Source organism: Dama dama, chromosome 22 (assembly GCF_033118175.1).
Source record: "Dama dama isolate Ldn47 chromosome 22, ASM3311817v1, whole genome shotgun sequence".
Classification (NCBI taxonomy): domain Eukaryota; kingdom Metazoa; phylum Chordata; class Mammalia; order Artiodactyla; family Cervidae; genus Dama; species Dama dama.
Window position 1 is genome coordinate 36,614,565 of NC_083702.1, and position 14,807 is coordinate 36,629,371.

The following is a 14,807-nucleotide window of genomic DNA, read 5'->3' on the forward strand; positions in this document are numbered from 1 at the left end:
AGTGTGAACAATGCCACTCCTGTCCCAGCCGGTCCTGCCTCGTGCCTGAATGCCATCTGCAGGGTCAAGGTCAGGAGGAAGAAGAGCGGGAGCTTGCCGGCCCCACCCGTGCTCCTGCTAGTGCCTCTGGGGTCCCTGAGTGTCTACTGAATGATAAATATAACAGAGGCGCTTTCTCCTTCTTAGAGAAGCTCATAGCCAAACTGAAAAGCGGAGGAGAGATAAAATGAACAACCTGATTGGAAAACTGTCTACGATGATCCCTCAGTGCAGTCCCATGGCCCGGAAACTGGATAAACTGACAGTTTTAAGAATGGCTGTTCAACACTTGAGATCTTTAAAAGGTGAGTTTGAAGATGGCCTCCACACTCGGGTTTGTGAAGTCTCCCCTATAATTGAGGTCCCTGGTTTGTTGTTCTTGGCTACTGAGACTTTATACAAATGCCTCTTTCAGCTTTATGGGTATTCATTTTGATGCTCATCCATATTCCATAGGTGGAGAAGGTACTAATTTGGATGTCAGAAAAATTGGTTTCACTAAACACTTCATCTTAGGTTTACTATGTGAACTTGCAAAGTCTTTACATTTCTACTTGTCTTCCCAGGTATAATATTAAGGTGATGATACCTGTCATGCATACCTAGTTTAGAAGTTCTGAAATATTTAGCTATGATAATTTTAAGTTATTGTCAGATTTCCATTATTAGAAAAGAAAAACTCTTTAAACTCATCAATTTCTCTTAAAACTTCATTCAGACTTGTAAGTAGTACCTGCAAATGCATCACACCTTACTATTAGTACGTGTCTCCACTTACTCATATAGTCTCACATAAACTAAGATAGTCTTACATATTGGGTGAGGGAGGTCCTCGGCTGATGAGGATTGGGGGATGCGTGATCTTTTCTGACTTTGAACTCAAAATTTTTAAAACTAATTTTATTTATTTATTTATGTACTTTTGGCCATGCTGCGTCTTTGCTTCTGTGCGAGCTTTTCTGTAGTTGCGGTGAGCAGGGGCCACGTTCCAGTTGTGGTGTGCAGGTTTCGCATTGAGCTGGCTGCTCTGGTTGCAGGGCACGGGGCTTTCGGTAGTTTCGGCCCATGGGCTCAGTAGTTGTGGCTCCCAGGCTCTAGGTCACAGGCCCAACAGTTGTGGTGCATGAGCTTGGCAGCTCTGTGGCATGGCGGATCTTCTCAGATCAGGGATCGAACCCATGTCTCCTGCATTGGCAGGCCGATTACCCCTGAGTCAGGGAAGCCCTGAACTTGAATTTTAAATCACAGTGTAATAAACATTCTGTGTACATGTGTAGTTAAAATCACATCTGGTTTGGGAACAAACCCGGTCCAACTTGAGGGACAGAATGATGGAAATAGCCTGGGGCTTTAGATACAAGATTGTTGGTGACATAAATTCATTTTGATACAGTCTGAAGACCTGGCCGGTGAGTTTTCTGCAGACTGCAGAGGAGACTCTGAAGGTTCAGATTTGTAAAGATCTAAAAGATTTTTGTGAAATCTTGCTCCAAAAGTATTAAAAAGAATAAGCAAAGGAAGGCCAACAGTCTTATTTAGATCTCTGTCCTGAACTACTTGCCAGGAAAAGAACAGTCTGTTTCAGGGAGAAGGAAGTTCTGTGGCCAGAACACAGATTTTGCCAAGTTGAGTTAAAGTGGCTTAGAGGAGAGTGGTATTACCTGGATTCCACATGCAAACTGGAGCCCAGACCAAGAGGACCTTACTTTATAATGAACCAAAAAATCCTGACAGATCAACTCAGATAGGAGGAGGAAGGGGCATCTACACATTAGGAAGTAAAACTAGAGACAGCTATTACAGGGCTGTTTAATAGTAGTTTGTGCAAGCTGTGCTTTAAAGCGCCTTCCTTAGATCTCTGCAGATGGTAGATGGCTTGTGAGCTCCAGCCGAGCTCGAGTAGGTCTGGAGAGCAGGCTGTGGGGAAAAGCGAGGACAGCTCTCGATCCCTGTGCACAGCAGTCCTGGGGTTGGGGGACTGCCTGTCAGGCTTCCTTCTGGGAGCACGACTGGTGGTCTTTTGTTCCTAACAGTCCATTGTGAAAGAAGATTCTCTTTTATTCACAACTAGGCCTTGCGTAAGTTGTGTGCAATAAATCTCTTAAATCTGTTAGCAATGAACATTAGCAGGTTCAACTGAGGTCATTTGATGGCAGCCCTAAAATTACCCAACAGTTTTCACATTCACAGCGTTCTGAGGGAGGAGGACCTGAGGGAAAAGCTATGAATCAGCAACCTAATTCAATAAGTATGCACTGAGCATCAGCTGGGTTCTTGTTCTGTGCTGGGGTTAGGAAAATGGGTGAGGCAGGAGCTCTGTGCTAGGGGCAGGTTTACATGGTTTATAAGGAAGATAGACCCAGGGAGAGATCATTAGCACCCAGTGTGATAAATGCTACGTGGAAGTATGCATGGGATGAGCTGCAGGGCAAGCTCAGTGAGGAGGAGACACTGTCTAAATCCAGACGGGAAAGGAAAAGGACAGGGGTACTTTGGAAAAGAGCATAGATTTCACCATGGATCCTTGTAAACTGAAGCGAATTGGTCATATCCTCATCAGACATCCTGACCAGATCCTTAGTGCTACCCAAGGGTGAGATGACATAGAGCAGCTGGGGCTGCATTCCAGTGCTCTGGCCAGAGGGCACCCCAATTTGATCCCCAAATGCCCAGATGCCATGAGAGGGTTGCATGTAGATGGTCCACAGATAATTACTCTGAAGACAGAGGATGTGAAATTATTTTTTTCTCTACATTCTACAGCAGTGCATCTCAAATTATCTGGGGAAAAGGCAAGTATTCCCCTTCCCTATCCATTGTGAAATATAGCACAATTAATTAAGGGGAAAACGCTCATAGGCTGGTATGCCCCAACAGTTTTACATTTCCATGTGTGTGTATGTTAGTCTGTCAGTCGTGTTGGACTCTTTGCAACCCCATGGACTGTAGCCTACCAGGCTCCTCTGTCCATGGAATTCTCCAGGCAAGAATACTGGAGTGGGTAGCCTTTCCTTTCCCTGAGGCAGGTCCTCAGGGAGGTCCTTGAGCACAGTATTTCTTAATGGTGGAGGTGGTGGTCCGAGGATGAGGAAGAAGAGTTGTTACTGTCATATTGGTCCTTATTATCCTTATCGTTATAATGATCATTGTCATTATTATTGTCATATTGTCATTTTCAATGATGATGAAGAACACAATAAAATAAAATGACAATAAATGACAATGAAGAACTTAATAAAAGTAAGTGATCATGTTCCGCATTTGTTTTTGCCACTAGACAGAATCGCACACCATGCATTGTTAGCCCACTTCACCCTAACTTCAGCTCTACACTGACTGCCCTCTTTTCCTCGCTGGCATATCCTCACGTCCTCACTCATCTGTTTAGCCAGGGCTCACCCACTCTGGCTGACTGACACCAGCCGGGTTACCTCAGCACAATTCTGCAAACCTCGCTTCAGACCAGCCTGCAAGTGTCACTGCCTCGCTCACACTGATTTATTCCTGTGCCAGCTGGGCACTCAGGTCTGCATCTTTAGCCTTTTCTCAACTTCCTCCTACAAGTCTCCTGGGGACTGATAACAATAATTATAATAACAAGAAGTCATGTGGGGAGATCCTTTGAGAGCTACCTAGAAGGTAGATTCCAAAAGAGCTTTCTTTTGCTTATGTCAGGCCTTGTAAGGGTGCTGCCAGTCTGAGAAGACTTTACCAAATCATTCTATGAGGATGTTTTATTTTCTGGTTTTGTTCCTTCCCCACCACTTAGGTAATTGGTGGTGGTGATTTAGTCGCTAAGTCGTGTCCAACTCTTTGCAACTTCATGGACTGTAGCCCGCCAGGCTCCTCAGTTCATGGGATTCCCAGGCAAGAATATTGGAGTGGGTTGCCATTTCCTTCTCCAAGGGGATCTTGCCAACCCAGGGCTCGAATCTGCTTCTCCTGCATTACAGGCACTTTCTTTACCATCTGAGCTACCAGGGAAGCCCCAGGTAATTGGTGAGCTTTGGCTGTAAATTTATCCAAAGGCCAGTTAATGGTTAACCTGTATTAGACTGTTACCCCCATCTTTTTTTTGTTTTTTTGTGGGTTTTTTTTTTTTGCAAAAACATCTTTATTTGCAGTCCCTAGAAGGAGGGGTTGCTGTTTAGGGAAAGTGGGAAGTGTAAGGAAGGGAAATTCGATTTACTTTTGAATCACCCTTGCTTAGAGTTACCTGGGAACAGCACACCTGGGCTGGGTGAACAGTCCTCTGCACCCCCTTGTGGCCAGGGAGGGCTTTCCCTGTAAGACTTGGTGGATGTCCTCAAGACAAATGTATTACTTTTAGTTCTTCCCTTACTTCTGTCAAGTCAAACTTTTACCTAGCTTTGACCTGATTATCGTGCTGGATGTAGCACAAGCTGGAATTAGATTCCAGGGAGAAATATCAATAACCTCAAATACACAGATGACACCACCCTTATGACAGGAAATGAAGAGGAACTGAAGAGCCTCTTGATGAAAGTCAAAGAGGAGAGTGAAAAAACTGGCTTAAAACTCAACATTCAATAAACAAAGATCATGGCATCCAGTCCCATCACTTCATGGCAAATAGATGGGGAAACAATAGAAACTGTGAGGCTTTATTTTTTGGGGCTCCAAAATCACTGCAGATGGTGACTGCAGCCATGAAATTAAAAGACGCTTGCTCCTTGCTCTATGACAAACCTAGACAGCATTTTAAAAAGCAACAAAGGTCTGTCTAGTCAAAGCTATGTTTTCTCCAGTAGTCATATATGGATGTGGGAGTTGGATTATAAAGAAAGTTGAGTGCCATAGAATTGATGTTTTTGAACTGTGGTGTTGGAGAAGACTCTTGAGAGTCCCTTGGACTGCAAGGAGATCCAACCAGTCCATCCTAAAGGAAATCAGTCCTGAATATTCATTGGAAGGACTGATGTTGAAGCTGAAACTCCAATACTTTGGCCACCTGATGGGAATAACTGACTCATTGGAAAAGACCCTGATGCTGGGAAAGACTGAAGGTGGGAGGAGAAGGGGATGACAGAGGATGAGATGGTTGGATGGCATCAGCGACTCGATGGACATGAGTTTGAACAAGCTCTGGGAGTTGGTGATGGACAGGGAGGCCTGGTGTGCTGCAGTCTCTAGGGTCGCAAAGAGTCAGACAATATTGAGCAACTGAACTTAATTGAACTGATCTGATCATTCCTTACCCTTTTCCGAACTCTTCTGGTTGCTTTAGAGACTTTCCTATCAATACAATGAACTCTGTGAAAGGGCTTAAAATTGATGATTTCATTTATATTTTATACATTTTATATACTGTCAGAAGTCTCCATATAGTCTTTAAAGGGTCATGTAGAAAATTCTATGAAACCATAAAATTTGCTTAGGATTCAATAATCTCCCTATTCAGGATAATTCATATGATCAGGTGGTTTTTTGTTTTTTGAAAGGAGTATTTTTTATTATTTATTTGGCTACCTCTGGTCTTAGTTGTAGCATGCGGGATCCTTGTTACATCATGTACACTCTTTCCGTATTGTGCTTGGACACTCTAGTTGTGCACACGGACTCCAGAGCGTTCAGGCTTCAGTAGTTGCGGCGCATAAGTGGGCTTAGCTGCTCCAAGGCGTATGGGATCTTAGTTCCCCAACCAGGAATTGAACCCACATTGCCTGCATTGCAAGGCAGATTCCCTTAACCACTGGATCACCATATGATCAGTTTTAGGAAGCTAAGAGATTATAAAATAACCAGAGTCTTGAATATTGTTGCATGTTATTATAATATAGATAATATATTGCATTTTTATCTCTTTTCAATATACAGCTTTTACTGTCTGTACATTTGTGTATAAAGGAATAAGTAGCTCTAAGTACTAATAAGTTCTAATAAGAACTAATAAGTTCAAATATGAAAGCAGGAAATTGCAATCTAGTAACAAGAAAGAAAGAGAATGATTATAGAGGAGATCTTAGAGTATGCTAGAAGAGAAAATACCATCATCCTTGTCATCACCAACAGCAGCCCCAGAATTGCTAATATTCACTGAGCATTTACTATATTTCCATCTCTACTTGATTTTCAGTTAACTACATGACTTCTTTATTTTTAGGTATGACAAGTTCTTACGCAGGAAATAATTACAGACCTTCATTCATTCACGATAATGAGCTCAGACACTTAATTCTTAAGGTAAGTAAAGAGAAATGCTTGTCTAAGTTGTATTGTCCTTGCATTTTTGTCTGAATGGGAGGAAGATTCTCTTCAGTTCACTTACTGTTGTAAACGTACAGGAATCTATATTATGCCAAATTTCCTTCAAGATAAAAATTTAAGTTATACAAGTAGCTGTGTCAGTTGTGTCCGACTCTTTGCAACCTCCTGGATCATAGCCCGCTAGGTTCCTCTGTCCAAGGAATTCTCCAGGCAAGAATGCTGGAGTGGGTTGCCATTCCCTCCTCCAGGGGATCTTCCCAATGCAGGGATCGAACCCAGATCTCCCGCATTGCAGGCTGATTTTCTACCATCCAAGGCACCAGGGAAGCCCGTGTCTTATTAGTTTGAGCTAATGAATGTAGAGGCAGAGGATGGGCATATTCCAAAGCAGAGAGTATAGCTAGTCTTTAACGCTAAGCTCCTATGCTTCCTGACAAGCTCACCTCCCACACTGTAAGCTCTGTACCCCACTATTAGCCCCCTCTTCAAAGCCATCTATCTTGTACTCAATTCCTTCAGGATCCTGTCCTCTGCAGAGCCAGCCACTGCTTACTGAATGGTTGTTAGTCAATGCTTTGCCATTTCTGTCCTCATCATTTCAGATGCATCAGATTCACTGGTCTAGAGGTTTATTTGATGTGGAAAATATGACCATGTCATTGGCTTATCCTGCCCCCTGGAGGCAATATGTTTCTTGATCTTATGCTGTTACTACCAGGCTTTATGCCTTAGTATGACTAAATAGAAAGATTTTATATACATTTGTCCTTTAATTTTTTTAAGAGCCCCTTTTTTATCTGAACAGCTGAATTCAAATATAGTATTCCTGATGCGTCCTTTATCCCAGTCTGCACAGTCCTTCCATCTCAACACATCCACAGGCAACTGTTATGGATGTGTTTTGATATGTTTACAGAGTTTCTATATGAGTATAGAATTTGACACAGGTAATTTTTATATTATGAAATATTTCAATTTAATAATACATGCCTGAACTTTCCAGATCAAAAACATTAGTTTTGACTGGAGTTCAATTTGATGTTATCAATCTTTTTATATAATGAGAAAATTTCTTAAAATTAACTTTACTAGCTATTATGACTACTCTTTAGTTTTATTGCTACAATAATTTTCTCAAAATCTGAATGTGTATGTATGAGAGAGACAGAAGATCTTTTATTTTATTTTTTGTTTAACTACTTTCTTTGAGATAATTCACATACCATATGGTTTTTAGTATATTCACAGAGTTATGCAATCATAATCACAATGCAACTCTTATCATTTTTAAGGAAAAATTTTAAATATTTATTTATTTGGCTTCACCGGGTCTTAGCTGTGGTACATGTGATCTTTAGTTGAGGCTTGAAAAGTCTTAATTGTGGCATGTGGGATCTCGTTCCCAGACTAGGGATCGAACCTGGGCCCTCTGCATTGGAAGCATGGACTCTTAGCCGCTGGTCCACCAGGAAACTCCCACAGTGCAATTTTAGACCATTATCATCACCTTCAAAAGAAACTCTACTCATTAACAATCAAATTAACTTGTTTTTGAATTGTTTACAATGCTCGTTAGAATTTAAACTGTGGGTAGGTTAATACATCAAGAAGAGCAAAATAAATCTGTCTATACCTACATAAATCAGTGAACCACATTTCCCTCAAAATCTTTTAAAATATTCACCTTGTATTATATTTTTAAATCCTAGACTGCAGAAGGCTTCCTATTTGTGGTTGGATGTGAAAGAGGAAAAATTCTCTTCGTTTCTAAATCGGTCTCCAAAATACTTAATTATGATCAGGTATCCAAAACTGAGAATATTTCTTACTGTGTTTATTTTGAAGCCCTTTTTCTGAACTCTTTCTTCCCCCTGGGTTGTGGGATTGGGTTCTGCTGAGTTAGAGTTTCAAGAGAGATGGCAAGATATGTAGAAGGAGTATGAATTTTTGTTACTGACAAGAGTATTTCCTTCCTTTAGCAAGTTCTTTCATTTTCTTGAACCTCAGCTTCCTCCTCTGTAAAAAATGGAAATCATGATTATACCTGTTTTTCAGGATATAAACACATTAAATAAGATATCATATTTGAGTGTTGGAAAGATATTAGTCCCCCTTGCCTGTTTCCTCCAAGAGAGAGCATTAATATTTATTAAGCTATATGCATTGCAAAACAGCTTCGGCTCTAGGCTCTGGCAACAAATTCTGAAATACATCCTTTATTTAACCAGCACTGTGATTGATTTGTCTCCTCATTTTTGAACACCATTTAATTTAAACTAGTTACTCAAAAACTATAGGACTGAAACCAACAGAGAGAATAAACTAGTACTTGGGGTCTCCTTTAAAACAGAAATACAGTATAATAATATAATATGTAATATATATAAAGATAACAGCTTTGATCATAAATAGCTCTCATCAATCTCAGCCTATATTCTCCCCAAAACTTGAAAATATGGAGAGATGGAAGGCATTCATAGATAATGAGTTGAATAAAAGAAATAGATAGTATGAGCCTACATATGAAAGGAGTGAAGACCAAAGGAATCATGCAGCTGATTTGATTATTATATTTTCTAATTAGAAATAGAGAACATCACTCACATAGGTACACACCAAGATACTTCACAGTTGAAGATAGCTCTTAAGTTCCAAATTAGTGATATGGAGTCCAGTCCCACTGGACACTGACTTTGCATTTCAGAGACCAAGAGATTCACTGACTGCTCAGGAGGACTTCGGGATCCCCATGGTACAGGGTCTTGTCCTCAGCTTTTCAGCTTCAGAAATCTGATCTATCTGTATAGCAGAGATTGGTACAACATTGTAAATCAACTATACTTCAATTAAAAAAAAAAACTAATTTGCTCTGAAGCAGAGTTCTGGGCATAGACTTATATATTAGCCAATCACACGATAGACTGAACTATATAAATCAGATTGCTAGCTTTTTTTTTTTAAGTAGAGCTATCTAACTGCCTTAAAAAAAAAAAAGAAAAAAACTAGCAATCTGATTTATACATCAGTCTATTGTTTTTCCAGTAGTCATGTATGGATGTGAGAGTTGGACTATAAAGAAAGCTTGAGCGCCGAATAATTGATGTTTTTGAGCTGTGGTGTTGGAGAAGACTCTTGATTGCAAGGAGAACCAACCAGTCCATCTTAAATGAAATCAGTCCTGAATATTCACTGAAAGGACTGATGCTGAAGCTGACACTCCAATACTTTGGCCACCTGATGTGAAGAACTGACTCACTGGAAAAGACCTGATGCTGGGAAAGACTGAAGGCAGGAGGAGAAGGGGACAACAGAGGATGAGATGGTTGGATGGCATCACCAACTCAATGGACATGAGTTTGAGCAAGCTCCGGGAGTTGATGATGGACAGGGAAGCCTGGTGTGCTGCAGTCTCTGGGGTCGCAAAGAGTTGGACATGACTGAGTGACTGAACTATACTGATCTAACTGCCAAGCACTCCAGGCCACTTGGACCAGCTGGTCCATTTGTTCTGCCTTCCATAGGAAGGTCTACTTGAGTAATGAGTTCAGAAGAGAGTGATCACTGTGGGCTTCACATGTGAAGTAGAATGTCTGCTAGTTTAGAGCAGAGAGGAGGAGGAAGACATTTCAGGTTTGGAGAGGGAATCTTAGAAGTTAGGGAGTAAAAGGCAATTGGCTAGCTTGACCAGGGAGCTGAATTTATAGAGAACAGGTAGTGATTTCCAGGTGATGAGACCATGCAAACAAAGTCATGGGCCAAGGAATGCTCTGCATGTGGGGAGAAGTGAAATGCCAAGTAGAAGGTGTACCAAGTTGGGTTTGGTTTACCAAATAGTATGGTAATTTTTTAAGGCAGTATGGTAAATTTCTGAGTCACATCATGAGATCATAGATATTCTGTGTCTTTTATATTATTCTGTAATATAATATTTTTACTTTTACCAATGAAAGTGAAAGTGAAAAGTGAAATTTGCTCAGTTGTGTCTGACTCATTGCGACCCCATGGCCTATACAGTCCATGGAATTCTCCAGGCCAGAATACTGGAGTGGGTAGCCTTTCCCTTTTCCAGGGGTTCTTCTCAACCCAGGGATCAAATCCAGGTCTTCCTCATTGCAGGTGGATTCTTTACCAGCTGAGCCGCAAGGGAAGTCCAAGAATACTGGAGTGGGTAGCCTATCCCTTCTCCAACAGATCTTCCTGACCCAGGAATCGAACTGGGGTCTCCTGCATTGCAGGTGGATTATTTACCAACTGAGCTACCCAGGAAGCCCACTTTTTTTTTCTTTACCACTTTTACCAATGATTAAGTTTAAATAAAATATTAGTTATTAGGTGTGTGTATGTGATTTGTGTGTATCCAATTATGGGTCTGTGTATATGTACTTTTTTTTTTGCCTACAAGTTTTACTCTGCTTTTAACACTAAGGTAACTTCACCCAGTGTAGCTGATGTATCCAAGCTTAAGAAAAAGCCACTTTAACCAAAGAAACAGTATAATTTGTTTGAGGAAACATAGAAACAACATGATACTGACTTTAAATGAACTTCTACCTTATAAATAGGCTAGTTTGATTGGACAAAGCTTATTTGACTTCTTACATCCAAAAGATGTTTCCAAAGTAAAGGAACAACTTTCTTCCTCTGATATTTCACCCAGAGAGAAGCTAATAGATGCCAAAGGTAAGTACTCATTTCAGCCTTATCATTTTATTAGAATATAATTCTTACTTAAAAGTACAGCAATATCATTTTTTGAAAAGTTAGCTAATTATAGTTTTATCAAGGGGAGAATTATTTAACAACTTTATAATCATCAACCTCAGTTTTAAAAATATCGCTATATAGAGAATTCATGTATCAAAGCAAATATATGAAGATGCTTTTGGGAAAATGTGATTACTTCATAGTCTCTAGCTTTCATATGCTAATAAAATCTTTATTGGAAAGTGTCATTTGGGATAAAAAAATTTCTGGAGTTTTTTTATTATTTAGTTATTTGCTGAGGGATAACTATTCTCTTTCTCAAATGTGTCAGGTCTTCTCAATGTGAAAGACCTTGTATAATTGTTCTTGGGAAGTATACATATTCTCTACCTTTTCCAGAAATACTTCTTTTCTCTGAAACTACTTATTGCCTAATAATTGTTTATCATATAAAATAATTATGTTTTATGCCACTGATACTATTTTAGTTAAGTTTTTTCGTGTAATTTGTATTTTGTTTATGTTATCTTTACTATCTGCCCCCCTGGGGAAAAATATAAAGATAAATTGCAAGTGATTATAACACATTTTTTGGTTTGTTTCACTTTGGGGTTTGCTGTACGATGATGTCAATAACCATAGATGACCAGAATACATGATGAAATACATTTAAAAATTATTTGAAAACATTATTTTTTTTCCTATTCTCTTGCCTCCTTGCATTATGAAAGCTGCTTTGCAAGTTCACAGTAATTTCCACACAAGTAAGAATCGTGTTTATTCTGGCTCAAGACGATCTTTTTTCTGTCGAATCAAGAGTTGCAAAATCTCTGTCAAAGAAGAGCATGAATACTTACCCAACTCAAAGAAGAAAGGTATCATCTTTTTGAAATATCAAGTAATTCGAGGCATGGATGTAAAATTAATGTCCTAATATTTTCTATTAAAAAATAAGCTATATAATCCAGGTAGGCTATGGTTTTCCCAGTAGTCATGTATGGATGTCAACAAAGGTCTGTCTAGTCAAGGCTATGGTTTTTCTAGTCGTCGTGTATGAATGTGAGAGTTGGACTATAAAGAAAGCTGAGTGCCAAAGAATCGATGCTTTTGAACTGTGGTGTTGGAAAAGACTCTTGAGAGTCCCTTGGACTGCAAGGAGATCAAACCAGTCCATCCTTAAGGAAATCAGTCCTGAATGTTCATTAGAAGGACTGATGTTGAAGCTGAAACTCCAGTACTTTGGCCACGTGATGCAAAGAACTGACTCACTAGAAAAGACCCTGATGCTGGAAAAGACTGAAGGCGGGAGGAGAAGGGAACGACAGAGGATGAGATGGTTGGATGGCATCACCGACTCAATGGACATGAGTTTGGGTAAACTCCGGGAGTTGGTGATGGACAGGGAGGCCTGGCATGCTGCAGTCCATGGGGTCGCAAAGAGTCGGACACAACTGAGTGACTGAACTGAATTGGTCAAGGCAAATACTGAGGTCAAAAGCATTTATTTATCCAATAATTATGGCTCCGATGAACCAATTCCATGTTGAATAGATCCAGTTATAAATGAATCACCTAATCTACACAGCAATCCATATGAGAGAAAACATGGCGGCCAATGCAACCACCTCAACACAGCTGAAATCTCTTTGATGTTTGATGCAAGTTGTAACTTGAGTAGAGGCTAACACTATCAAGGCTTTTAAGTCTTTTAAGGATTGCCAAATTAGTTTCTCTCTCCTTCTGGGAAAAGCAGATTTTCCACATGTACTTATTCATTACTAATATTTCAGTCATCTCTTTGTCATGGTGCATGGCTAGTGCCCAGTTATAACCATTTAACTTCTGTAAAACTGGATCTCACCCCCTGGCCTAGCATCTTACTCTTTGCTTCTAAACCTTGCAACCCCACAAGGTTGATTTTCAACCCGTCTATTCTTTTTGAGAGCCATTGCTTTAAACTCGAAGTATGAGATTCTCAGGGCTTCCCAGGTGGCTCAGTAGTAAAGAATTCGCCAGTAATGCAGGAGATGTGGGTTCAATCTCTGGATCAGGAAGAGCCTCTGGAGTAGGAAATGGTAACCTACTCCAATATTCTTGCCTGGAGAATCCCATGGATAGCAGAGCATGACAGGATACATTACATAAAGTAGCAAAGAGTCACACATGACTGAAGTAACCTAGCACACGTGCACACATGGACTGAATTGTGTCCCTAAAATTCATATGTTGAAGCCCAATGTGGTAGTATTTGGATAGGACCTTTGAGATATAATTAGATTTAGATGAAGTCATGCGGGTGGGGCCCTCATGCTATATTTAGCACCCTTCTAAGAGGGAAGCCCAGAAGTTTTGTAGTCTGTGAGCACACAGTGAGATGATAGCTGTCTGCAAGCCAGAAGTCAACTATGCTGCTGTCCTGATCTCAGAACTCCAGGCTCAGAACTGTGAAGAGATAAATTTCTGTTGTTTAAGCCACTCAGCCTGTAGTATTTATTATGGGGGGCCCAGCTGACCAAGACAGCAAACACCTTGGATCATTTTTTCTATGGTAATTCTCATAAGTATTTCTGAAAAGGCTCTGCAGTGGGAACCAAAGGAATCTGGGCTTTGCTGAAAATAAATGTATGTTTATTAAATTGGCATATTACAATTTATCTTGAAAAATGGAACTCCAAGTCACAAATCGGTGGTAGGACTCTACCTTGTCTAGGCTTGTCCTATCTTTCACCTTGAATTTTCATTTCAGTTTTTATCAAATTCTAGGACAGCCCATGACTGAACATATACAATTAGTCTTTGACAATAGGGCTTCCCTAGTACCTCAGGAGTAAAAAATCCACCTGCCAATGCAGGAGATGAGGGTTGGAACCCTGGATTCAGAAGAGCCCCTGGAGAAGGAAATGGCAACCTACTCCAGTATTCTTGCCTGGAGAATCCCAGGGTAGAGGAGGCTGATGGGCTGCCATCTATGGGGTTGCACAGAGTTGAACATGACTGAAGTGCCTTAGCAGCAGCAGCAGCAGCAATCATAAGCTATTCAGTCACTCAGATTTTTCTGATTCCCTGGACTGCAATACCCCAGGCTTCCCTGTCCTTTGCTATCTCCTGGAGTTTGCTCAAACTCATGTCCATTGAGTCAGTGATACTATCCAGTCATCTTCTCCTGCTACCCTCATTCTTTCCCAGCATCAGGGTCTTTTCCAATGAACCAGCTCTTCCCATCAGGTGGCCAAAGGATTAGAGTTTCAGCTTCAGCATCAATCCTTCCAATTTATATTCAGAGTTGATTTCCTTTAGGATTGACTGGTTTGATCTCCTTGCAGTCCAAGGGACTCTCAAGAGTCTTCTCCAACACCACAGTTCAAAAGCATTAACTCAGGCACTCAGCCTTCTTCATGGTCCAACTCTCACATCTACACGTGACTACTGGAAAAACCATAGCTTTGACTATATGGACCTTTGTCTGCAAAGTGAGGTCTCTGCTTTTTAATATGCTGTCTAGGTCTGTTATAGCTTTCCTTCCAAGGAACAAGCATATTTTAATTTCATGACTGCAGTCACTGTCCACAGTGATTTTGAAGCCCAAGAAAATAAAATCTGCCACTGTTTCCACTTTTCCCCTCTCTATTTGCCATGAAGTGATGGGACTGGATGCCATGATCTTTGTTTTTTGAATGTTGAGTTTTGGGCCAGCTTGTCCACTCTCCTTTCACTTTCATCAAGAGGCTCTTTAGTTCCTCTTCGCTTTCTACCATTAGGGTCATAAGAGTGGGGGCCTAATCCGATGTGGCTGGTGTCATCATAAGAAGAGGAGGAGACACTGGGGTACACACACA

At 40.5% G+C, this 14,807-nt stretch overlaps 1 protein-coding gene across 1 annotated transcript in view; it reads left to right on the forward strand.

Annotated features, from left to right (window-relative positions):
* BMAL2 (basic helix-loop-helix ARNT like 2) overlaps positions 1-14,807 on the forward strand; it is a 104,018-nt gene that overhangs the window by 57,419 nt on the left and 31,792 nt on the right. Inside the window, exons 3-7 of the mRNA XM_061125176.1 lie at positions 187-344; positions 6,164-6,243; positions 7,977-8,069; positions 10,830-10,947; positions 11,703-11,846. Of these exons, the coding sequence (XP_060981159.1) occupies positions 187-344; positions 6,164-6,243; positions 7,977-8,069; positions 10,830-10,947; positions 11,703-11,846 (593 nt within the window). The remainder of the gene's footprint in view (positions 1-186; positions 345-6,163; positions 6,244-7,976; positions 8,070-10,829; positions 10,948-11,702; positions 11,847-14,807) is intronic.